Source organism: Myripristis murdjan, chromosome 15 (assembly GCF_902150065.1).
Source record: "Myripristis murdjan chromosome 15, fMyrMur1.1, whole genome shotgun sequence".
NCBI lineage: Eukaryota > Metazoa > Chordata > Actinopteri > Holocentriformes > Holocentridae > Myripristis > Myripristis murdjan.
In genome coordinates this window covers 21,298,451-21,325,077 of record NC_043994.1, presented here as the reverse complement: position 1 = coordinate 21,325,077, position 26,627 = coordinate 21,298,451, and the positions used below count along the sequence as shown (strand labels likewise).

Sequence of the window (26,627 nt, the reverse complement as noted above, 5' to 3'; positions counted from 1 at the left end):
AGACCACCTACAGAATTTTCAGCATGTGCAGATCCCCCCAGCTTCCTCGTCATACATTCCGCTCAGTGGGACAGTTAGACGTATGCCTGCTTTCTCATGCCATGTGAAAAGCAGAGGTCTGTCATCAAACCTGGCATCTCTCCACCGCTGATGCTGACCATTCCTGCTTTGCTCTGCTCAGTGAGATTGTTTTAAGCTTGGCTGGAGCTGCAGCCTTTGACTACTTGGTGTTCTTGTGAAACATCTTGGCAACAAACACAAGTCTTTTCAGGGAGGAGAGCTCTGTAGGGTTGAGCCAGAATTGCACATAGCTTTACGCAATTATACTTGAGGATTGTCTAGAAATTGCTTTAATGACACACAAATGGATACTACGCTGTAAGACTTTTCATCTTTTCTTGTCTTAAAATGTAAGATTAGATGGTTGTGTTGTGCATCCCTCAGCCTAGATTAAGTATCCAATGAGGTTTAGTAGCCCATCTATTTGTTTGTTTTTAGACCTTAGAGACCCATGGTCTATATGGTTTAAACAGCAGCACATTACTGCCCCACACGGGATGATTCTCATGAGGATACTCTTCCCTCCCTCTTTTCACTGCAGTGGATTTTCTTTTGAGTCTGTTTTTCCACATGGAAAGAAGAAAAAATGGTGTCTTTCAACACAGCGTTTAAGCTTTTCAAAGCTGCAGAGCCAAAGAAGATGAGTGGAAGAATTTGAGAGTGTGGATAAGGAATATCTGAACTCAGCTAACAGTCAGAACTTTAATGAAATATTAAATTCTCCACCATTAATTCCACAAGGCAATTTTATTGTTCTGAGTTCATACCCTTGTATTGGATGACACAAAATCTAGTCAGATTGTCATCTTCAGATGGACAGTTAAAGAACTAGACACTTTGTGGTCATTTTCCAGTGTTTCAGACTACCTGTATTTTTAGTATGAGTTCAAAAGCTCTATCTGGAAAAAAAAGTCAAAGTTTGGGAGCAAGTCGTACACATACATAAAATGTCTCTTTTTCACCTTCTTGCATTGCAGTGTATTGATTTGGGAATTCAGGTTGTACTTCACATGGCTTTAAATCACTTTACTGCACTATGGAGTACATGGTTACAAGACAAGGGCCTTCATCATCAGACCAGCCTTGAATCATGATTCCCTTGCAGCTGATGTTTAACATTCATATGAATAACTTTGATCATTGTTTGACCTTGTCAATTTCTGGTGGTTTTAAAGACAAAAAATAATAGACAGGAACTGTGATGGAAGTTATTCATACTAATTGTGTATTACATTATGTTTTGTATTTAAGTAATGTATTTATCTGGATCATGACCATCTGAGTGATATGAAGAAATTAACTTTTTTTCTGTGTTCTTTTAGAATGGTGATATGTTCTCCAAACCAATCAGAAGTGCTCAATTTTATTACTTGGACAAATTTTTGCTTCTGGCCTCTGGACGCTCGCTGTACCTGTACCTGTATAACCTGGACAGCACGCGTGATGACATCAAAAGGTATAAACACATACTGTGCAGTCGGTATCTCAGTGACCTCTCTTGGAAATTGCAAATGTTATTATGGACACCAGAAGTATGAAAAAGAAATATAAGGCAAGGAAAAGGGACCTTATATGTCACAGATGTTTGATGTTTGTCACCCAATAAACAGTTTCAGTTTCTGTGCTCAGGATACACTATTAACATTCTTGCCATTCTTCAAATATTATAAGTAATTTTATCATATTTTTACTCTCACAGTGGCATGCATTCACACCTTGCAGCTGTATCATATGAAATCAGTCTGGCTTTAAGCAGCTCTGTCTAATTGCCTTGCTCAAGGCAACATTGACAATACTTGCCAAGGGAGGTGAGGGCTATACTCATTCACTTTTCCTTCTCAAATTTTCCCAGACAATTTAGGGATTCAACTTTCTCCTCTTCTCAGGCCTGTTTCATCCAGCTATTGCTGTAGCTATCAGCAACACAAATGCATCGGTTGTGTTTACAGCTACGTAACCAGGGAAATATAGATCAAAGGACTAATCTGTTGTGAGACTTGTGTCATCCATGAAGCAGGCTTTGTTACTTAAGACTGATTTGATGGGGGCCTGGTTTTATTCAGCTCCTACCACAAGCACAGTGTTGACACTCAACACCACCCAAACTCCTTGACTGTGCACTGTAAAATGTCAGCGCTTCCTGTGGTGGCCAGGGATAGTAAAGGCCCTCCAGATCCTCTTTCTGCTAAGCATGTTTCCTCTTCCTCCTCTTTTAATCGGTCATTGCTAGTGTGCAACTTGTGAATTTTTTGTTACGGCCACAATAACAAACATTTGGGTCCATTTTGTGACCAACAACATATAACGAGAATGCCACTACCCAAGGTCTAGTTTCCACACAAAATCAATTTTATTTTACATAAATAAATTAACCAAACTATAAATTAACCAAAACTCTGAGAGTCTGGAGGCCTTGCCAAATAGAACAAAAGGATGGGGAAGTCTAGGCCAACCACACAATGGGCTGTCGGACCCGGAGTTTCCCCCCTAAACTACTAAAACGGTGCCTAAACTAAAGTCAGAAACAAAGCCGTAAAAAATAGACTGCCAGACCTCCATTTTCCAAACAACAAACATAAAAAATCATTAAGTAAGGAACAAAGAAGCAAAACACCCTGAGATGATCAGGAGGCTGCTTGTCTGGAAGGGAGAGCTCCTACTTCCCCAGCCTTCCTTTTTTGGGGCATGGCCAAAAACCTCCAATTAGCCGATTACGCTCACCTGAGAGAGAGAGAGAGAGAGAGAGAGAGAGAGAGAGAGAGAGACAGACAGACAGACAGAAAGAGAGAGAGTGAGAAAAAGAAAGAAAAACAAACAAGGAGGGGGAGCATGTAAAAAATGTCAGTTTATTGTGCTGTGTGGGAAAGTAAAGGCCCTCCAGATCCTCTTTGAGCAGAGCATGTTTCCCTTTTCTCTTTTTTCTCTTTTAACCAGTCATTGCTATTGTGCAGCTTGTGAATGGCAGACTCTTTCACAACTGTCATCAGTCAGTAGAACGGATCACAAGAAGATAATAATTCCTCTTCGACCGAGCTCATGGAGTTGAACGATCTTATCAGTCCACCACAGCTCTGTATAGCCAAGGGAGAGATGTGCTGTGATCAGACTCAGGTGATCAGGCTGTGAGGTTTAAATGGAAAAATCCTGTTGGGCTTATTGGTCCAGTTGTTTATTCCTGGAGAAAATGATGTAATGCTCTCTTTATAATTTCAGATATCAGCAAAGGAGTGTTGTGAAATTGGCAGGATGCTTTGAGACAAAATCAGGAGCAGACATTACCACCTTGTCTGCAATCAACGATTTTTTTTCTTGTATCCTTTTCTGGTTATCATGATAACTGTAATTTAAAAAAAATGTAGACAACACTAAACACAAGTATTTCTTAATGTTCACTACAGAAAAACTCACAGTAATTTATTTGGATTTATTCTATTTTTTTCCCTCATCCAAAGTAAGGGAAGTCAGCTGAGTCAAAGGAAAAGCACTTGGAAAAACAGTGTCTTTCAGTGATGGTTTTTGGAGGGCAAAGTGAACCTATTATTTCAGTAGTTTCACGTGGAGCATCTGGTTGGACAGCATTCATATTAGCCACAACAAACGGTCTCTCTGTCTAATAAGGCCCCCATGTGTTGCCTCAGGGCTCCCACAGCTGATTTTACCTGTAAATCATTGAGGTGTCTTTAATTTTTCAGGAATGTTTCCATTCCAAATACTTGTTAAAGGTTTACAATACATTTATTTTCTAATAAATCCACTGAAGTGAAATAAGTGCTGTGTTTGGTTGAGGGAGATCCCCCGATGAGATATTTTGAGCCTGTGTACATGGCAGGGGACTAAGTGAAAGATAGATATCAGATGATTGCATAAACATTTATGATCTTTGATTTTTCTGTCACCCATGGCTTTGCTTTTTTGGATTCTACAAATGACGGATAAATTTGCATATCCTTTATACAAATATATTTTATTTACATTGAGAAACTTCAGAGCAGAATGAAACAGTGATGTAAACGGAGAGATCCTGTCACTCACATGCACAGTTAGTCCACATGCATTGGCTGTTAGTTTCTTGTAGGTCGTTAGCATCAGTAGACGTTGTATTTGAATTGAAATTTGAATTTACAGATAACTGTTTGCAGCATTCTGTTATGCTGCAAACAACTATATACCTGCCAGCTTGCAATATACTGCTTTTAAACAGTAGCTGTATAAAAGGTTGTAAACTGATTTATTTCGCCTTTATACAGCCCAGTGTTAGTGGGCTAAGCTCATAAAAGGCTCATGGTGAATGAAAGATAGTTAATATTAATTCATTAGCATAAATTATAGATTGGATGTATGTAAATCTTCCTTGAAATGGAGACTGTGGGATAGAATAATATGTCTAACAAAGTTGCTTTTGGATGTTTACCAACTTAAACATTAAAATATCTCACACTGAACTACAATCAGCAGGCCTACAGTTTCAATGTAACAGATCGACTGCCCTATGTTTTCTCAGCAGCTGTCTCAGACATTCTTCTAGTGTGTGGCTCTGATCGGTCTATCCAGGTATTTGACATGAACAAGGGTACAGTTGCCTCAGAGCTGCCCGATGCCCACAGCAGAGCCATCCACTGCATTGCACAGAACAAGGTAAGACTTCACAGCCAACAATCTATTCCAAAATTCCAATTTGCTTAACGTCTGTGGAATTATGGTTTGTGTTCAACTGTTACCTTATTCTAAACCTAGACTGTTCACTCACAACACTGTAAAAAAAGAAATAATATTAGTTCCCCCAAATGTAGCATTTAATCTCTGTGAATCCTGAAAAACAGACATTTATTGGTGGCAACAGTTTGCTGCAAATGTGAGTTTGTCATAGCTTAAGGCACCTCCCAGGTGTTTTAACTATTTTGTCATCCAACTTACCATATTTGAAGCTTGTTTGAAATTTGGAGAATCTATAACCTAAGCAATCTTGTTTTCCTAATCTCTCTCTCTCTTCTCTCTCTCTCTCTCTCTCTCTCTCTCTCTCTCTCTCTCTCTCTCTCTCTCTATATATATATACATATATATATATACATATATATATATATATATATATATATATATATATATATATATATATATATATATATATATATATATATATATATATATGTATGTATGTATGTATGTATGTATATATATATATATATATATATATATATATATATATATATATCACTATTTTACATTCACAGTCCTTAGTTTGCAGTTTAAAATACAAAATGTTGAAGCCCATACAGCATGGGGCTATCGAAGATGTACATAAGCAGAGGTCCAAGTGAATGAATACATGCAATGTAAAGGCTTGACTTTGCTGGCATACTGAATTAAGACCAGCCTGTAGAGTATAGAGTGCAGTTGGTTTGGCATTAAATGGATGTGAAGATCATCTTCCATCTTATTCTTGAAGGGTCTACTCTTTGGCAGATTCCATTGTGTTACATAAGACATCTATGTGTGTTGCTTGCGAGAGTTACATAAGACAAAGATCTGCGTTGGTTTGTGGTGTAAACGAACAAGGTCATAGTGAAAAAAATATATATATCCAAGTGTTTCCATGACAGACAGACGGGGCAGGCCATCATCAGTATCATCTTGCTGAGTGTTTGAATGTAAATCCCTGGTGCTCAAGGATTAAGACTGACATGGGAGATGGCAGGAGGAGATTCCAGATTGGATGATGGCCTTTTAGTAATCCCATTCCATGATGCATTTTGGGTTTCTGTGGTTTTACTCCCATGGTACAGTGTTGGACCAATGTGGACCCAATTAGCTGGTGTCTAACACAGCTAGACAGCATCGACTTGAATTTACAGGCAACATAGCACTATGAAGGATGTAATACAGTGAGAATTGTTTCTGCGTCACTCCATATGGAAATGTAAATCCAGCAATAATTGTGCATGTGGCCTGCAAATTGCACAAGTCTAGGTTTATGCATACCGTATTTCACCAATTAATCGCCCGGGCGTTTAATATGCAAAATCGACTTGGACCCCGGGCGTTTAAAAGAACCAGGCGGCTATTCGCTGCAGGCCTTTATTTATTTTTGCACCAGGTCATTACTGTGATGACAGCTACTGTCCAACATATTTTCAGTCGGTCGATTTAATATTACGGTACACCCTTTTGTTCTAACGTTAGCTAGCGCTCTTATTTTGACAGAAAACAGAAGTGCCGCACTGTTATTGTGCGGCTAACTGTTTACTTCTGCAAAAATAAGGTGAGTAGCCTTATTTTAGGTTACCTCAATATAATGCAAATAATCGCCCCGGCGGTTATTCGGGTGGGCGTTTAATACGCAAAATGCGTGCAGACCCCAGGCGTTTATAAGAACCCGGCGGCTATTTGCGGCCGGGCGATTAATTGGTGAAATACGGTATTATTTCAGTTTCTGTATAGCTATCAAAAGAATTCATCATGCCACAGTTTACTCTGTGAAATGGAGGCTCTGACTTCTTCCCATGTCATATCAATCCTGGTTAGTTTTGTAAAACTTAGAGGATCAGTATTTTTCAACTCTCTGAGGAAATTTTCTGAGACGTTTTGTGCTGTCTTACAGATTCTTAAATGGCTCCTTTTGGGATATAGAAAGGTATATAGTCAGGTGAATCTGCACTGGAGGGAATTTTGTACCCGATGACCCTGTGGTACTGACTTCTGTTGACTTCTGTATGTTGACGTACTCTGTGCAGACTTTACACTCGGGCTGTCTGGATTAGCTGGATACACTGCACCTAGTGGTGTGTATTAAATATGTTAACCCGCTGATGCTCATTCAGCTGAGATACACTTTTCCACACAACCAACTATACGCCTTCAATGCCAAAGGCACCTGCTCCCTGTCACGCCAGCTATTGTGCACCATGTATTGTGGACTGGTCGTGGTGTGTTGACTCAGCTTGACTGTTGCGTCAATGTGAGGTCCTCCGCCTGCATGCCTCAGGGGCTTGGGTGCTGGAGGGTTAATGCCTGAGGATCATAGGGATTGCCCCTGACTGGGCACTGCACACATAACATCAGTCTTCCCTCCCCTTAGTTTTCCTCTCATCTTGTCCCGAGGCTGACCAAACATCGGGAGCTGCAATATGTGAAGCAGCTTTTCCCACTTCAACTTTCCATCATCTCCTCTACAAAGATCACCTGGAACTTGTCAGAGCGGAATACTTCTTGGAAAATGGAACTGGAAATGCCCTCTCAGACTCCCTTTCCCACACTCTTAATGGAAATCTAAACAAAAAAACCTTCCCACCCCTGCCCCCAGACATGCACACTCCAATGCATCATCTGATAATTTGGTGTGAAAGTTATGATGGAATCCATCCACGGTGTGAGCACATTCAACAATATATAATTTTATTGAACAAACTGAAAATGAGCTTGGTCTAGCTTTAGCCTATCTCAGTGTGGTAGATAGAATTTGGAAAAATGGCCAATTCAGTGACAGATTTGTTTTCCATTTCAGCAGTATAACACTGAAGGCTTTCTTTCCAGGCCCACTGTGCTTGTAGTCTCTCTGGTCCTCATCTCTCCTGTAATTATACTACCTGAAATAATTATATTTAAACTGTTTGCCAGCAAGGGATATGCAGTAGTAGAGTGTTCCTGTATTGTACAATTTGAGAAACTACAACAATTTCAGCCAAGCATGTACTGACTTAGCTTTTTGGTGTTTGTGTTTTCCACAGGGTTCCATGTTCAGCGGTCAAGCTCCAGAATCATACAACCTCTTCCTCACAAGTGCTGTCACGGATGGTGTAAAGGTCTGGGACCTTCGTACACTCAGGTTGGCTTTACTGTAGTTCAGTGTATTGTCTAAGAAACACAGTGAAATTAGGCAAGAAAATATACATTGAGATGTCTCTTTTGACATGGTGACACATATTTATATTTTCCTGAATCACCACAGACTACTCTAAAATTTTTTGGTTCAAAATCATTTAAAGCCAAATATAGTTAAAGCCACTCAATAGAATACAGTGGCTGAGTAGCAATACAGTGAACTGTTTTACTCAGCATGACAGTTTAGGAGAAAGAAGTAAATTTTATGCATATCCATTTTGCAATTAATAAATAAAATCCAAATTACTGCATTTTGAGCAACTATAATCTATTTATTACACCATATGAGATCACATTTGTGTGCCATCTCTACAAAAGAAATTGCTATTCTATCAAAAAATGAGCAAAACACCCCTCACCTCAACAAAACAAAAGTAGGTCACCAGAGGAATAAAAGGAGAGCTCTAAGATGTAGAGATTCCCATGTGTGGGGGAGGTATCATTGGCCTGAGAAACAGGCATCTGATGTTCATTATCACAATAAGTAACTCATGAAACTGTTTATCAGGCACAATACATTATATGTTATAGATGGTTGTGCACTCTTACAAGCCTCTTGTCCTCTGAACTCACATTAGTTGAAGGGTTTACTTCATTAAATCTTTCAAAATAAGGTTAGAGTCAAGCATATCAAGGAAATAAACCACTACTGTTCTTAGTTCTTATTTCCTATGCTTTAACTGGTGGTGTAGAAGTTGCTTCTGTCCAAGTTAAACACAAACATTCCTAACTTGGAGAGTGAAATGGCATTTGTTCAGTATTTCTCTTTGGCCCCTATTAGCAAATATCCATATACGGATGATAATTCACATAGGCTCTCATGGATTTCAAAATGTTCTTTTTGGCCCAGTAAAAGGCATTATTAAGTCTTTCATTCTTTCATGTCTGAGTTTCCTTCCATGTTCATCTCCTCATCCCAGAGTCTGTCAAAACCTTATTCCACTCTGATAAATATTTGTGCCTGGTTTCCAGGTCAACTTCTGATACTGAGCTTGTCATCGAGCCTCCCAGTCCAGACACAACTCATATGAAGTTAAACATATGGATGTATGGAAAAAATAGGAGCACTTTTTCATTTGGGACACTGAATGCGATTCTAGCTGTGCTAAGTGTATTTTTCTGTCTTTGACTTTCTTTTTATGTGAGTCTCTTTATCTAGCACTAACCATACTGACAGGTTGTGTCCCCCTAAATCCAAATTTCGGTTTGTTTCTATGAGTCTTGCGGGAGAACGTACGTCAACACAAGGTTTTATGTTTACCCTGTTATCTCTATAGTATCAAAGGTCAATAGTTAAAAAAAGAATAAACTCTCACAGTGAAATGCATTCAGGGTGCACAGGTGATCACGTGATGGCTGTTCATGATACTGACAATCCATCAGCCATAATGTAAATGTTAAATGTGAGTTGACTGACACCTTGCCTGACTTTTTTGTTTTTTTGTTCAAGGTCACAGCCATATCTCAGCCTCCCATATGTCACTTGACACCAAAGACCTTAGAATAAGTTTTATTCCTCCTTAAGCCTTCAGTTTTGAAATGCAAAACTGGGAAACGTGAGTGAAACTGAATGAAAAGCCTCATAGATTACAGAAACATTTTACTTTTATAAATCCAAGCAGCTGAACCAGTTAGTGTCTATATCAAATACATGGAACTTCATATAGCCTTAAATCCTTAGTAATGTTCTTACCCTCTATTTCTGATGTTTAAATAGTAAATGAGAATGCTTAAAGTGGGATAACTGTGCACTCACTTGGACAGAGTGAAACATCCCATTAAATAATTGTTTTTTCTCATCGTTTCTCTCTGTGGTGAACTTTGTGGAGTAACAACTTACACTTAACTGGTTCCTGGTAGGTCATAGCTCTTAAGATTATAGCCCTAAAGAGAGACATCACTCCATGTTCAGTCAAACATGGCTACTGGACACAATTAATCCAATTGCTTTCATAGACCCAAGTTAAGATGACAAGAAATCATTGGTGCTCCATTATATCGCTCTAACACCTCCTCTGTCTGATCCAACCAGCAGGCTAGACAGGAGTGCTAGGTTATGATGGTAATGAAGAAAGTTCATTCCTAACAGTGTCCTCACTCCCCCTCCGGCTCTAATTCAGTTTCTGTTGGATCCTTGCCATTGTAGGAAGAAAAATCAGTTATTGTTTTGCAATCCAGACAAAGTCATTAAAGAACTTAATTTGTTCGTGTCATTTATATTAAATCACTCATCAAAGCCAGTGAGAGATGTTCTCACTAGACTTATCTCCTGTTAACAGCGACCTTAAATTGTGTTAAACATTGGGATTAATATTCCTACCGTGTATTTTAAATTACCTTAATCAATGTACATTTGGCTCAGAGGAAATTCCTGAAACTCAATCTTCTTTTGCTCTTACTTGAGAACCTCCGGCACTCCTACCGCTCTCCTTTTCACAGAGGCACATACAACCATTATACACATGTGACATGTGTGACACACATCCAGAGGCATTTAACATATATTTTAAGTGCATATTTTACGCTTGATCTTTGTTGAGGTTTTTTTTTTTTTTTTTTCCACAGTTAAAGAGAGAGTTTCAAAAGCCTTGTAAACCACTGGATTACAGTTAATATTTCTCTGTAATATGGTGTGCTTACATGTGTCATTTAGAAGCCCCCCACACACCATTTCCAAATGATGTGGTAGACCCTCAAATAAGGTAATTGTCCATCAATTTGTGCAGGGTCCCACTGTGAGACTGTAAACCAGCATTCAGCTTAAATCTCCTCAGACATCAAATGACTGATTCTGGAGCTAGAGGACACATGGTGGTGTGTTTCTCCTTAGTTTAGTGATGTATTGCCTCTAATCTGGTGGAACCTCCATTGCCTGATAAATTCATACTCATTCATGAGCAATACATGATATGACTGAATACAAGAAACAAAAGGAATGTTTTAGCCACTGATGTCTTGTAAAAGACAATTCTAACTGCAAACAGTATTAGACATGCCAAGCTCATGACATATTAAACTTTCTTACCACAGCAGCAGTTTGTTAATGTGCATTGACATGATGAAACATATTGGTCATAAGGCCTGCAAATAACAAGCTATGATTAGGCTCCTGATTGTCTTCATGACTGACTCCGAATTCTTGGGTGAATTCAGTAACCTAGGCTTCCACCCAAGAGGACTGGATCCTCCCATGCAGTCTGTGTTATTCATCAGCCAAATGCCGGATAGTCATCACTCACAGAGCACTGGAAATGTGTGTGGGACTTAGCCCAGCATCTCTTTCAGTCAAAACATTAGATCTACTTTCTGACCTAGAAAATCAGTTGAGAGTTTACTTTGTTGCTTGTAAAACGTCCTATTATCAGTGTGAGGTTGTGTCAGCTTTGCTGCTAATATGAATGCCTAATATAATCAGGATTTGGAAACAACCAGCTTCTCATCTATTTTAGATTTTTAGATGTAGCTATACTTAAGATTATTGGAGGTCAGATTTTTGACTGTGTGGCCTCTCATTTTGTGACAGAGCTTTATACTGGTTAAATGCCATTTTGGTCGGGCACAGTTTTTTTTTTTTTTTTTTTTTTCTTTTTCTTTTTCACCCACATCTTTTGGTATTTTGGTGTCTTGTTGTGAACTTAACAGCACCAAAGTGGAGGGAGAGGCTTGTTAGGGGGTTTGTCTGTAGCAATCAATCAGCACAGTGTAATTTTGTCTATCAGAGTGTGTGCATAATGTGAACTGGCTGCTGTGTCTGTGGTTCACTGTCAGCTTCTGTTTGGTGCTTTGCCTAATTTCACCGAACCATTTCCTACATTGGGCAACAGTTTTCTTAGGACCAGACCAACACATTAACCAAAATGTGCTATTTCCTCCCAATCTAATTTAATATTCCTTACACAGCAACTGCACTACGACTGCAATGTGCTTGTTCCATCGCATTCAGTTCTTGGCAGCAAATTGCACTTTTCCCCAAGACAGATATATCTAACCCACCTCATCTCTCACAGTTCTGCACCAGGCTTTCTTTTGTCTGGCATTGTCCATATTAAAGCTAGGGTAGATAACTTTTAAGAGTAGGCAGACTTTTGTTGAAAATTTGAACTTTAACAGCACGCATCTGAGATTCAATACCTCCCCGAACTTGCTAGTTTTTTTAGGGGAGGAGAAGCAAGCATGCACAGCAGTAGTGCACATGATTGGTCCAGAACACCAGATTTTTTTAGTCCCATTTGAGTTGGCTCATACCCGTTTTATTTTATTATTTTTTTAAAAACTAATGGTAATTTGTCAAAATTACGAAGGAAAAAGGTTAGCTACACAAGCTTTATGGCAACACTAGGCTCCAGTTTCACAGACTGGGAGGTGCTGATCCTTTTCCTGACTGATTCACACTTGGCTACAAACTAGATCTCATTCGCACCCAGTGCTTTGCCACTGTGGAGCCTCCGAGCTCCTTTAGTGACTTTCACAAGGAAATGGGTGACCACCACCCCAAAACCAGCCCTGCCCTCTGGACTCCCTCTTCCACAGAGCACATGTCTGTCAGGTTTATGGTCTTGGTGATACTCAGGAACTGTTTATTATGTAAGAGGAAGATTTACAGGCAATGTCGAGGCCTTAATGAGGTAGAGCCCCAGTGAAGAAATCATGGCTCAAGGCCTGTCACCCAATCATGTTTCAAGGCCAAGCTGAACATTGGTTGGGTGAAGAGGGCTTTCAGCTTTATTAAGTGGTGCTGCCTGGAGACATCTTGTGGCAGAGTAAGAACTGATGTTCTTCTATTATAAACCATGTTTGTGTCATAATTCCAGCATACTAACTTATCTTCACATGCAAAGGATTAGTAGCATTCACAGATTTCTCTCTCCTTTTTTCTCACTCACCTGCAAACAAATATGCAGTCATGCTCGATGCAGCAGCAAGGCTAAGCTAGCTTGTGTAATGGTAGCTTGTATATGTCTGACTATAGCTTTTTATAGCTCAAAACCTTTAACAGAAATCTGTGTTTCAATTCACAAATGCTTCTCTTCACCTTTGCAATGATCACCAGTACTTTGCACATAATCGACATAATAATAGATAAGATAAGATATTCCTTTATTAGTCCCACGGTGGGGAAATTTCACGCATAACAGCAGCAAAGTGGATAGCAAAATATGAAACATAATTTACATTATAAACAGTATAAACAGATAATAAATAGCAAAAAGCAATATAAACATTATAAACAAGAAATATAGAAAAAAATAGAAATAGTCATCACTACGTAGTCAGTATGTACTCTTTTCTTCTTCAATGAGAAATAAAAGAGATAAAAGTTTTTTATTGCTCATGGGTAACTATACATCATCTGTCAGTGAATTCATTCTCTTAGATGCAGTCATAAAAATACATTTATGAATATGACTAACTATGTTATACCCCATACACATTTGCAATAATACATTGACACTATGTATATAAAATTTCTTTTATGGTCAACATTGAACATGACCTACTTTTAGTCTGACTTAACGAGATTAGCATGTGATTGTCAAAGGCATGCTCTCACCAGGGCCTGTCAAAGCCCTGCCACGCCAACATGCCAGTCCATTTAGAGACCCTGACTTGGCTGGTCCTCAGTGGCATGGAAAAGCCATTACATGCTCTTGCAACCAACTGCATGAACATAGCAGTTGCACTGAGGGGGCGCTCGTCATCTTCTCCACTCTCCTTGCTATGTTTTGAGTCATGGTCAGCCTCCTTTTCTCCACTTGTTGTTCAGATGTTCTTATGATGATGATGAAAACCCACTGAAAGGTGAAATCTGCAGAGTGGCCCCTATGCTCTTTGATTACTCCTGCCAGAATGCTATGCACTGATAGGTACTGCCTCATGACAATACCACCTTTAGTCTAGGCTAGTAGGACTGAACTGATACCCCCACCTTCCACACTTGATAAATATTTCATTCTCATATAATATTTTACACAAAAAACAGTGGCAAAAAATACAGCTCACAATTGGTGAAAATGTATGGAATGAAGAAGGTGGGAACCTTGTGATACTGATGAACAAAAAAAGTTATTTGCTAATTTTAGTGCTCAAAACTGAATATTACTTCAAAGCAAACATGAGATTATAAACTGATTCGGTGATGCAGCTCTTATTCTGATAAGTATGACGCTACCTTAGGACCGATGCCAAAATTTAAATACATAGCTTATAAATATGGTAGCTTTGAAGTGCTAAAATGAACACTAAAATTACCAAGTAAAGTAAGTTTTTATCCTTTTTTTCTTTTTTCCTCTCAATTTTAAATAATATATTTAAACTTATTTTCATTAAAGATGTCTCTCTTCTATCCTGTTTTCTCACTGTACACACAGAGCTCAAGGTGAGATATTTATTATGCATTAAATCAAATTATTTTGTGTAATGCATATACAATATTTACTGTTTATGCTTTGCCCACTGCAATGAAACAGAGGAAACCTATAAGGATGTGATATGATGTTACCAGTCAGTTATTATTCCTTGATATCAGGCCTGTTTTAATCTTTACATGTTAGTTTCTCATTGTGTGTGTTCGACTCAGGTGCATACGTCGTTATGAGAGCCATCTAAATCGATGTCATCCGTGTTCTTCAGCTATCTCACCATGTGGCCGGTTTATTGCCTCAGGCTCCGAAGATAACTGTGTAAGTTGTGATCCATCACACATACAGGACTCTGTCCTACATCTACACTGGAGTAAGATGTTTTGTTGACATCATTTGACAATATCATTTACAATATGAGGTCACAGAATTATACAGTAATGAAGGAGTCAAGAGTCAGACTGGAGACATGGGGCCCTATCTTGCGCCAGACTCCCTAAACCCGCTATTTGCGGATTTAGGATTTAGGAAGAGGCGTTCCCCCGTAAAAGTTGCTATCTTGTGCACCTCCCGCTATCCGCAAAACACTTGCGCTACCCGCTATATTATGCATAGGCGTGTTTTGGGCGTTACGCCAGTTAAACCAATCAGTGTGCCAGGTGCCATTGCCTTTAAGGGCAGGCTGCACTATCCTAAATCCTAAATCCTAAACCCGCGATGGAGAGAGGGAGGTAGATTTTCTCAGGGCTTCTACTGAGGCTAAAGCAAGTTGGCTTTATATACATATTATATATTATATTATAGGCGAGTTAATTCGGGAGGTGGAGCCACATGTGTCCAAGTGGACGTGTCACAAGGTTGTACTGATTGAGTAAAATCCCCGGGCCACACCACACACACACACACAAGAGGCAGAGGTGGAACTATGTGTAAACTAATTTATTGACAAGGTAGATTGGGCAAATAAAATATTAAAAATAAAAATATAGCACAGCTGCTGGCTTATGATAAAACAATAAAACGTGCTGGCGTAAGTGTCCAATTAAAACAGTCTTTCCTCTAAACAGGCTATATGAGTAATATACTCAGTCCATTCCGGCTGCGTCCCGGTATCAGTCCGACCGTGTGCGTGGCAAGGCTCCGTCGGGGCGCGCATTGAAGCCGCCTGGGCGCGCTCTCGTAACAGCCCAAACTTTAGGGATAGCGGATAGCAGGTGGTCAGGACCACCCGCTATCCGCTATCCCTAAAGTGTGTGTGCAAGATAGCAACTTTAGGGATAGCGCATGAAACACGCCCACGGACACACCTCCAGGCGCAAATGACGGAGTCGGCATAACGGATAGCGGGTAGCGGGTGGCTCAAGATAGCGTTTAGGGATAGCGGAAGTTCCTAAATCCGCAATTTGCGGGTAGCGGGTAGTGGCAGCGGATAGCGGGTGGCACAAGATAGGGCCCCTAGTGTCTGGAGACCCTGTTGAAGTAAAACTGAGTAAAACACTAAATCCCTTCTCATAGAGGATCTTTGAGAAATAGTCTTTATTTGATTATATGCAAATAAGTCGCTCACCCTCACCTTAACTGAGGCTGTTTAATGTTGAAGTGACATTTCCAGAGTGCACTGGAATGCCATGTCCAACGTTTCTCACTTTCACAGAGAATGTGATATAAATGGAAATGCGAGGTTGATATTGTGAAATGTACATTAGTAACATATTCTTTTACAGTGTAATTTGACACCTCTTCATGAGATATCCCAACGATGTCACAGACAGAACACTTACGGTTCTCTGCAGACAGTGTAATAGTATGTCAGAAAAAAAAAAAAAAATCAGAGTATATAATTTACGCACTGGCATGCTGGCATCAATCTCAACTTGTGGCTCAGCTGAGTTATGACATCTGTGTACTTGATCATTTCTGAGGGAAACCTTAGTTTTATAGCTTCGCTCACCCATTTCCAGTCACTGTAGTTTTGTAGGCTTTCAAAGTTGTGGTGAAAAGGTCAGTGTGGAGCCTGAGCTGGCCTGAGTTGCACCTCTACATAGTTGCACCTGCTATGCATGGACGCTGAATACAGTTGTGGTAATCCAATCCTAAACTAGATGAGCTGGGTATACTTTTACAGATTCTCTTAAAAATATGAATAAAAACCACAGGTTGGAGAGCAACGTCTTATTTTTTTATTACAACAGAGTCAAATCTTGAGCTTAAACCAGGTTGTCAGTTTGAAATACCACATAATCTTAAAAGCAAATAAAATCATCCATTCAAATAAAACAAATTGGATGACAACGTGTTAGTCACCCGGGAATGGGGTGTTCAATAAAAGCACACAAAATAGAGGCAGGTTACAATGTTTAAGCTTAAGATTCTAAATTCAGTGGGTTGAGCTAGGATTTTGCTGCATATATTTTTTTAAAATAAATAAATAAATGAAAATGTCATAGGACACGACAGTTGCTCTCCATCACCCAAGAGGTTAGTTACAACAAGATTTAAAAAAAAACAAAACAAAACAAACACACACACACACACACACACACACACACACACATTAGAAATACAATAAATAAAAAATAACCATACATTGCCAGAACTCAGTCTCTTAGCTTAGACTTTTCCACCTCAGTGCAGTGTGCAGCTGGCATAGTCTGAATCCATGAAGCTTCAACAAAACATAACTTCACTCAACAGTGACGAAAAAGCCAGCAAGAAATTCAGTCATCACTGGACAAGCAAGTACCTGCTATCTCAGATCAAAATGGTCGGCACAACAACCACAGCAAGCCCAGCTGTTCTCACCTATGCCCCAGCTCTAAATGGATGGGTCAGTTCACCATTGCATAATCATACTATTGTGACAACCACTCACCAATCTCTGGGGCTACATAGTATTATTTTGTTAGTTTAGTAACACTTTATTGCAGTGTATTTGTATTAACCTTTAAAAAGTGAGCACTGGAGCATTGTAGTCAAGCTGCTACTGATCTACATTTAAAGGTGCCAGGTGGCTTGGTTTGAGTACTTAAGACTGCTTCCAGGCTTTTGTAGGTATACCGGGCCTGGCCAACTAAGAGGTGACTCCAGGGCAAACCCAGGACACACTGATGAGGCTCCATGCTCCAACTGGCCTAGCATTTCTTTGGGATCCCCCAGGAGGAGCTTCAGGAAGTTGATGGAGAAAAGGACTCTTATGCTACTCTTCTTATGCTGTGGCCACTGTAACTCTGATGTGGATAAGCTGCAAGAAAATGGATCTAATACGTTTCATATTAACAGTTTAACTACTGCTATTAGCTCAACTCCCTAACAAGCTGGTCTCAAAATGCATTACTCATTGCATTAAAACTCACAAACACTTGTTAAAGCCACATCTGCCTCACATACCAATTGGATGTTTATGGAATGATGTCATGTCATGTCAGATCAGGTCGTCAGGTCATATGAGAAGTCACTGGCAGCTGTGTCAGTGACAGCTGTGAAAGGATGTAACGTAATAGAATTCCTCCTTGATCAAGCTTCCTTGTATGTTAGTGTATTTATGGTGTGTATTTCTTGGTGAGTCTCTTGATTGCTGTAAAAGCACTGCAGTGTATATTTTTAACCATCAGTCATAGATTTAACCCAAGATCCCCTTTTGCCTCTGATAAGTGCTCATGTAGAAAGACAAGGAGTGTGAAAAACAAAACAGTTGATGTAGAACCAGCCCAAAATTTGATAAATATATGATGAAAAACACATTCCACCAGCGAGCCACTGGTCGCACCCAACCAGGTCTATTTCTACACCTTATAAAATCGTAATCCCTGTATCCATTGTAACAGGCTACGACATGTTGTATTGCTTATACAACTGACATTTTTTTTCTTTTTTAACCAAAAAACAATTGTTATTTTGATAGACAATGTTGAACTGCTTCCTCTGTAGGCCATCACAGGGCCATAATACAAAGGAAACTAAGTGATCAAGCCTCTCAAATGAGCCACCTTGTGAGATTCCTTTTCTATTGTTTTACTGGGATGGTATATTGAGCAGTGTATGAGATAAACTACACATTGGAATAGCAGACATTTCATTGCACTCTTGTGTTGCTCCTGGTCAGAAGTAACAAAAAGGCCAAAGGCATGATTGTCTTTTCCTCAAGTGCTGCTTCCACCAAACACTAACCCTGTTGTACATATTAACCCAAGAGGCACACTATTAATTGAAGTTTTGAAAGTTGTTGAGCTGAGAAAGAATGTGACCTTAGGGGTTTGTGGCTTTGTGCTGTTATGTGAAACCCAGTATCAAAGTTTCAAACCACATTCTCTGATTGTAAATCTGATATCTGCAGTAATGCACAACATTTCTCTGCTCATTTTTTGATTTATGTATGTCTAACTTAACCATGCCTTTTTTGTCAAGCAAATCATAGCACCATATGAATCCTGGATGAAATGCTGCATCTTCCATTTAAGGGGAGGACAGCATTCGTGCTTGACTCAGATTTTTATTTGGATTCAAGCCTTTTTCCATAGAAGTTGAATTCAACATTCATGTTGAAGCAGAACTGTTTAATTGCTTTTCCAGACTGCCTAATACTTGCGTTCAAGAAGAAGTTTTCAGAAGACTGCCTCCCTTTTCCCTATCCATCTCTCTCCTCTTCTGGTATATGTGTTTGGTGAAAGCAATGGAATAATGTATGAATGCTGCTGGTTATTATTAATTGCGGGACTCTGCAAATACCGAGATTTGAGAGCATCACTGCCGAGATTGGACATTTCCAGCGTTTCTCGGAAGCCAACAGAATGTACGGTAGTGAACTACACCGTACTTATTTGTGGCTGCCCTGAGACTTCCATAAGCCAGAAACATTTGTTCTTGTCTCAATATTTTACAAAGCAATCACGGAAAAGAGAACATGCATATTCTTTAAAGACTCCCTAGATCATATTACACATTTTCCACCCAAAATAAGGCCAAAAACAATCTTAAATGCAATGTAATTGCGATGTGGTACATGCTTCAATATAAACCTATGGTATGTAATTTAACTGGAGTGGTCTTGCACTTGGTCTTTGTGTGTGTGTGGGTGTGTGTGTGTGTGTGCTATTGAACCTATACAGTTAAGTATGAAATTAACATATCGCATCAAATTACATCCCCTCATATCATGTAACATGAAGGTAATTGCTGAGAGGCCTGCTGTTTCTTGTAAAAACACTAATGCAAGATATATGCCTAAGGAATAGCGAGTTGTCACACTTCAGGGTCTGTTGCCCTTGTCCCCTGCTTCAGTTGATGTTGATACAAATTGGTGCCTCTGGAAATCCATGTGATATAACTTTTTCCCAACTATCTAATGCTCTGTTAGGCACCATACAATCAGATGCTTTAGACAGGAGACTCTTACCCAATGATCCTTCAAGGGAGCTCACTTGAAAGCTTTTTCAGGGAAGCATAATAAAAAACAGCTGCAGGAATCTGATGAGTTGCTGTCTGGTAACAAACATCCACACATCTGTTTTTATCTGAGCTTATGGTACTGCAGGAAGAGAATGGTTAGAAACATATTTATTGTGTTTAGAAAATCAAGAAAAGCAGTGTAACAAAGCTGACAACTGGTTGCATGGATTTACATATTTATTCTCCAATCTACCAATTTATTTATACATAAGCAAAGTATGATTTTATAATTTTATTGCATTTTTTAAGTGACAAAAATAGTGAAAATGTGTAGATAGATAGATAGATAGATAGATAGATAGATAGATAGATAGATAAAACAACAACAACAACATAGTGTGAAATGACCACAATCAATCTAAGTTTCAAAATGTTTGTTGGAATAGTTGTTGAGTCAATACTCAGTTCACTGATTGCACCAATGAATCAGGTGCCAAGATTTCAAGCTAGTCTGTACTCTGTTTTGAGATGAACTGTCCCTTCCCACTGAAATGTCAAGATGCCACAATCTGTGACATGAGTATTTGTGTCAGTTACATGCTGTTCTAAACAAGAGACTTGTTGATGCTGCAATTTCTTGGCCACCCCTTGAAGCTTCTTTAATCATAACTGAGACATTTTATTTCTTATTCTGCTCATTCATCCCTTTTGTAAGGAAAATAAAAAAAGCGTGCAGTTAACCTAAGCAAGTGCAGCTTTGCTGAATGTGAAGTTGATCATTAGGGAGGTTTTTGCTTATGGAGGATACATGTCAAATATGGTCTGCTTATCTTTTACTCATAGTCTAAGTGAATATCTACTGTTTGATAATCACCTGATTAGTTCACTGCATAACATGCTCTTGTCACTTAGTGTTTCGTGTTACTCAAAATCTGTGGTGGTTTCTTACATAATAGCTGCAGTATATTAGTGACAATAAATTATCAAGAACTTAGTAAAGGTCAAGTACTTGCTCATTGGCCTGGCCATGTGGTGGCTATAAACTCTGTGCCAGCAACACAGAAATTGAGCATTGGTTTTGGAGCCAAGAGAGCTAGAAGCCATCAGTCCAGAGTGAACTACTGGGGAGGAATAAGTGGGCCATGTGGTGGAAAACCTATTTATTTACATAGACCGTTGAACCCAAAGTTATTTGGAGATTAGTCCAACAATGCAGATAAGTTCTTCCAGCAGAGGCAATGTCAAATTTGTTGTTTTGATTAATTGTTCATGCTGAATTGAAATACCAATAAGAAGCAATTCTGAACAGCCACATATTGAGGGTGGTCACCATGAAGAACACTCACAACAGGATGCTAAGTTTTTTCATTCAATTTCATTCATTGCAGGCCTATGTGTATGACATCCGCAGCAGCAGCTACCTCCACAAGCTTCAGAAACACTCAGACACAGTGCTAAGTGTGACGTTCAACCCTGCCACACCGGAGGTGAGAAATACTCTTCTGCCTTTCTTCTTTGTCAGTCTTTTGTTTTGTGTTATATACATTTCTCATTTAAAGCACTCTCAGTGCTCCACCTCACCAAACAGGTAAAAGAAACATGTTTAAAAAAGTATCTATCTTTCTGCTCGTCCTCATAGTAAATGCATTGACCAGAGTAATTACAAAAGCTGAGTGCATATTTTACCTTCCATTGGGATATCCTCTGTGATCAGATATCAAAAGGCCTCTGAGTAAAAAAGCACACAATGCCACAATGATTTCTTGGAAAGCAGCCATGATTTGAAGTGAGATTATAGTTATTCTCGCAGCTGTAGGAATAACCTCTGTGGCAAAAGCTGGCTGGATGCAAGAGCCTGCCTTGGATTCTGTTGTTTGAGGGGATCTGATGATTTTCCACAAGCTCCAGGCCAAATTGCATGCTAAGCTTTTTTGTCTGTCACTCAGCAGCAGTCTACAGAAGCTTTGATCAGTGTGTTAAAGTTGAGTCATTAGACCTCGAGAACGAGTCGAGTCACGAGTGTTGGTGTTCAAGCCTTGTCTGAGTTACCGACTTGGGATCATGTCCAATCACCTCAGTGACCCTAAAGCCCTCCAGAAGCCTAGTTTGAGATCAGCAGCCCAAAGGGAAAGGGGCACACACAGATACACTGCTCTCCAATTAAATGAATTGGACTCTCCAGAGTCGAACCTTGTAGTGACTTTGAACCAAGGCCTGTCTGGGGGTCTTCGGGGACACTGAACAGGCCAGTCTTGGTACTGTGTCTCTATAATCTTCCATTCCCAAGATAAAGGTACCAGTTCCGTGATTCAGTTGACTTGCGACAGTGTCCAATCAACTAGGCGACCCCTAAAAACTCTAGCAACCAACTTTAGAATCATTTGCCCAAAGGGAAAGGGGTGGCACACACATTAAGCAATCACTGTAACTGAACCATAGCAACTGGGATGCTAAGCATGCCACTCTCTGTCCCATGTGTCTACGTTCATTTGTTCCCAAGATAGGGGTTCTACCTCCGGCCCATGGGCCAGTTCTGACTATTTTCCATGGCCCAACTGACTCGGGACCATGTCCAATCGACTCAGCGACCCCAAAAATCCCATGGAGACTAACTTTTGGATCAGTGACCCAAAAGGGAAAGAATTGGAATGGTGGGACACACAAACACACAAACCACTCTCCAATTATAATAGTACGATGTGTAATGCTCTTACATTGTATTTTATAACACAGCTGGTAAGCTTGGAGCACACAGGCTTTTCATCAGACTAAAAAACTTTGGCAGCATTACACAACGTGTAGACATTGTTTACTTTGATTTACTTCAGTTTTCTTTGTCCAGCACCTGTGACTAAGAGTCGTGATATGCATGTTTTCTGTGTTTTTCGCCACGTATAAAGGAAGTTTAAGAGCTGGTATAAAAACATGATTATGCTCCAAATCAGCAGCAGACAAAAACAACCAGACATTTGATATATTCCTCAACTGAAAGTTAGAGGAGTTGGTGACCCTGTTAACTTTCAAAAATCCAGTTGCTGTCAAAAACCCCTGCTGGATTTCTGGATACTGTTCAAGCAGATTTTGCACTTAGTTTTGAGGCCTACCTTAGGAGCTTGGAGGATGAAATAAAATTATTTTAGATTTGATGTCATTGAGTTATAAAAGGTTCACAGACAACTAGCACAAGATTTTGCTGGCAGTTTTACAGCGTGTCAAGACTGTTAGACAGTTATGCTTTATTGAGAGATATAGCTGAAAATCTTTGGTGTAGTGGTGAAATGAAACATTTTGCTGTCATTAGACTTTAGCTGTATAGACTAGTGGGATTAATAGTTTGTGGACTGTAATGGAAGTGTTGTTTTACATCTTGATAAAATCACAAACAGAGCATTCTCATATTATTCCTCATACTATTTTAAGTTGTTGTCAGACTCCTAGCTAATAAAAAATGGGTTTTGTTCCTATTCCAGGCATTGTTATGACTCAGAAGCATCCCAGAGGCATCCACACATGACTCAAGATTCAAGAGTTTTATTTGTCACGTGCATAGCCATACTCCTTGTACAACTTGTAGTGAAATGCTTTTTCTGGTTAATGTCCAGACTGTGAGCATTTTAAAATAAAGTATAAATGTACACGATAAAAATATATAAAAATATAAAATGGTAAGGTAAAAACTATGAAAGATGTAGAGCAATAGAAAGATATAGTGCAAACAGAAAGCTATATACAAACAATCTAAATGACAAATAAGATGCAGAGAAAAATATAACCCAAAAACAGAAGTGTGCAGTAGAATGTATAAGGTATCTGAGTGGAGAGAGAGACAGACAGAAAGAGAGATAGAGCAAGAGAGAGACAGAGAGAGAGAGAGAGAGAGAGCGACAGAGAGAGAGAGAGAGAGAGAGAGAGACAGAGGGAGAGAGAGAGATACAGAGAGAGAGACAGACAGAAAGGGAGAGAATGTGTGTGTGTTTGTGTGTGTGTCTGTGTCTCCATTGTATTGATTGTATTGATAGTTCTTATTGTGGCTCGTTGTTTAATAGCCTTATTGCCAGGGGGTAGAAACCCTTTCTGAATCTTTCTGTGCAAGCCCTGAGGCTACAGAGATGATTCTCAGTAGCCAAAATAACCTGCTGCAAGGGTGGCTGGAGTCTCTGGGCCTTCGTCTTACACTGCCTGGAGTGAAATCCTGTTGACATGCTCTGCTAGAAGCACCACATTCTTCCCAGGAACACAGATCCCTACATTTGTGGTCCTGGGCAGAGCAGCTCCCATTCCAGGCAGTGATGCTCCCAGTCAGGATACTCTCGATGGAGTAGAACGTCTTTTGGATGTGTTGGATGTGGGACCCTGGACTTCCTGAGCTGCCTGAGGTGGTAAAGGTTGCTGTCTGGTCTTGTTTATCAGGGAGGTGGTGTGTGCTGTCCACATGAGGTCTGCTTGTTCGTTTGTTTACTCACTTCACAGGGGTCCCACTGGTCATGAGTCCACAACCATCTCCTTAGTCTTGCTGCCAGGTAGTTGTCTTCATCAACGCTCATGATCAGACTCATCACGACTTTGTCATCAGTAAGCTTGGCCATATTAGTTCGGCTAGGAGTGGGATTTACCCATATGACTTGAATTGGAGTAGAACAGACTCTCCAAAGTTACTTTCTCAACTTCCTCATTCCAGTCAGTGGAAACTAACATTTATTCAATAATTTTACCAAGCAGACACAGTACAACATCTTCTCAGTTATCAAGAAAATGTGACACACTTCATATGTGTGCTGTCAGTGTAGCAATTAACCACAAACACCATTTTATTTTAAATTTGCCAAATGACAACAGCAAACAGTTCCATGAGTATTCTGCTCCATTCAAGTTCTGTGGATTTACCTCTGTAGTCCATTATGTTCCCTAGCCCTGGCCACAGGAGTCTGAAACCACCAAGCTGAAACTGTGATTCCACTCTCTCCCTGTAGTACCATTTAGCATCCTTTACTAACTCAGGTTGAGAACGCTGCCTCCATATCGCTCGACGTTGCTCCTGTGTTGTAAGCGATGGCCCATGCTTTTAGTGCTTCACGTACAGTCCTGTCTGTCCATGGCTTCTGTTTGGGAAAAGACCAGAATGCTGCAATGGGATTGATATAGTTTGTGATATAGTCATGAAAATGAATCTATAGATTTGTGTCCATGGATATGAACTGACCATTTTTTGTGACAGCAGAAATTTCAAAGTAATGTATTTTACGTGGAGGGTTTCGTGCCTGTACCAATAATCATGAGGTAGTATAAAGAGCCCACAAACTCCATGTAAGGAGGGATGTGTGGTGGCAGATGAGTCATTCAACATGACTGACTATGATTATGAGGGAAGACCACTGTTTTTACACCGTGACCATATCCAGTTTCCAGTTTTATTGCCTAAACCCAACCTGTCTCTACCTAAATCAAGTGTTTTGTTATGCCTAAATCTCACCTCTCCCCACCTGGATCTATGGTTTTGTAACCTTTTCCCATCTGGATCTACAGCTTTGTTAGCTAAAGATACCAGAATTTAGCCTTTTTCGGAAGTGGTTTCCACCACTGGCAAAGGAAAACTCGTGTTCATAGACACAAATTAAATCTGTGTCCATATGCACAGAAAAGTAAATTTGTGTTCGTATGCATGAAAAAAAATTGACAATTTGTGTCCATGGACACAAATCTGTGGGTTAAATTGTGTGACTAGTGCACAAACTTGCATGAGGCACGACAGGCATGACAGATGAAAGTTTAAAAGTAGAGATAAAAGGTCACACAGAAGAGCAATGTCCTTCAGAGATCATGCTGGGTCATGTCAGGTCAGAGGATTACTTCATCTCTGAGGCATATTTTAGAGGATTGTCTATTTTGCTTGATGGCCAGTTTGGGAATGTTCTACAACTGTTTTTATTCATTTGAATTTACAGCTATGTAGAGACACTACTGACTGTCAATCAACTGGTTACTCAGATGGTCTGCACAATCTGTGTTCATGAAACAGGAATGATATCCTCAGGCTGAGGTCACATAGCATGGCTAAGCGTATTCCACCTTAAGGGTAAGGTGGGTATTCGACTTTGGTTGCAAGGCCTTCACACTAGAAACCTGTGACATAACGTGTAAGGGAATTATAATGTATTCTTTAGGCCATTATAGATCTGTTTCATATTTTCTCAGCTACTAAAAAATATTTATTTCAGCATAAGGCTGATCCCCATATTTGTCATATTTTTGTGTCCAGGGGGGAAAGGAAAAGTGCTGCCTCTTAGTGTAATGTCTTTTTTTAATTTTCAAATATGCAAAGTCAGTACAACTTATGCCCACTAAAAACTCTAATAGGATACACAGGTAACAGAAAACAGTCGGTTGGAGTGAATACCAATAGGTAAAAATATAAAATAAAACGATTCTTGACTACAAAACAAACTTTGTTTTTTCATATATTATGCCTCTTTGGCCTACTGCTTGACTGCTTGAGTGTTTATTAGCCCCAGTGGCAAAGTTTGCAGCCTGGCTGAGAGAACTTAATTTTTCTTGTTTTTATAAAGAAGAGCTCTAAGGCTCTGTGATAGGACAGGGTGTCTGCAGGATCCACCAAGGTAAATTTAAGACTTTTTAAAGACCTTTTTAATACCACTTAGAGTGCAATTTAAGTCAACCATTTCACAAAAATATGGGCTGGTGCCAAGTGTGAAGGCACAATATTGAAAGATAGAAAGGAATAGATAGCTGAAGGCTTTTCTCAGCAGCTTTGTGTTATTCTGATTTCATATGTAACTGATCATTTTCTTACCGACACAGCAGCAGGCCTCATGCTCTCTTCCCAGAATTGGCAGAACCTTTGAGCTTCTGTTTGTACACCTACATGTGCCCTGGAATCACAAACCAAACATATCATTCAAAGATTCAGTCACTTAGCCTAGCATTCCATTA

At 39.6% G+C, this 26,627-nt stretch overlaps 1 protein-coding gene across 1 annotated transcript in view; it reads left to right on the top strand.

The window, feature by feature from the left end:
• The window catches only part of wdr27 (WD repeat domain 27), a 59,228-nt gene that overhangs the window by 18,436 nt on the left and 14,165 nt on the right, over positions 1 to 26,627 (top strand). The window contains exons 18-23 of the mRNA XM_030071117.1: positions 1,383 to 1,516; positions 3,274 to 3,371; positions 4,574 to 4,695; positions 7,782 to 7,879; positions 14,513 to 14,615; positions 21,068 to 21,166. Of these exons, the coding sequence (XP_029926977.1) occupies positions 1,383 to 1,516; positions 3,274 to 3,371; positions 4,574 to 4,695; positions 7,782 to 7,879; positions 14,513 to 14,615; positions 21,068 to 21,166 (654 nt within the window). The remainder of the gene's footprint in view (positions 1 to 1,382; positions 1,517 to 3,273; positions 3,372 to 4,573; positions 4,696 to 7,781; positions 7,880 to 14,512; positions 14,616 to 21,067; positions 21,167 to 26,627) is intronic.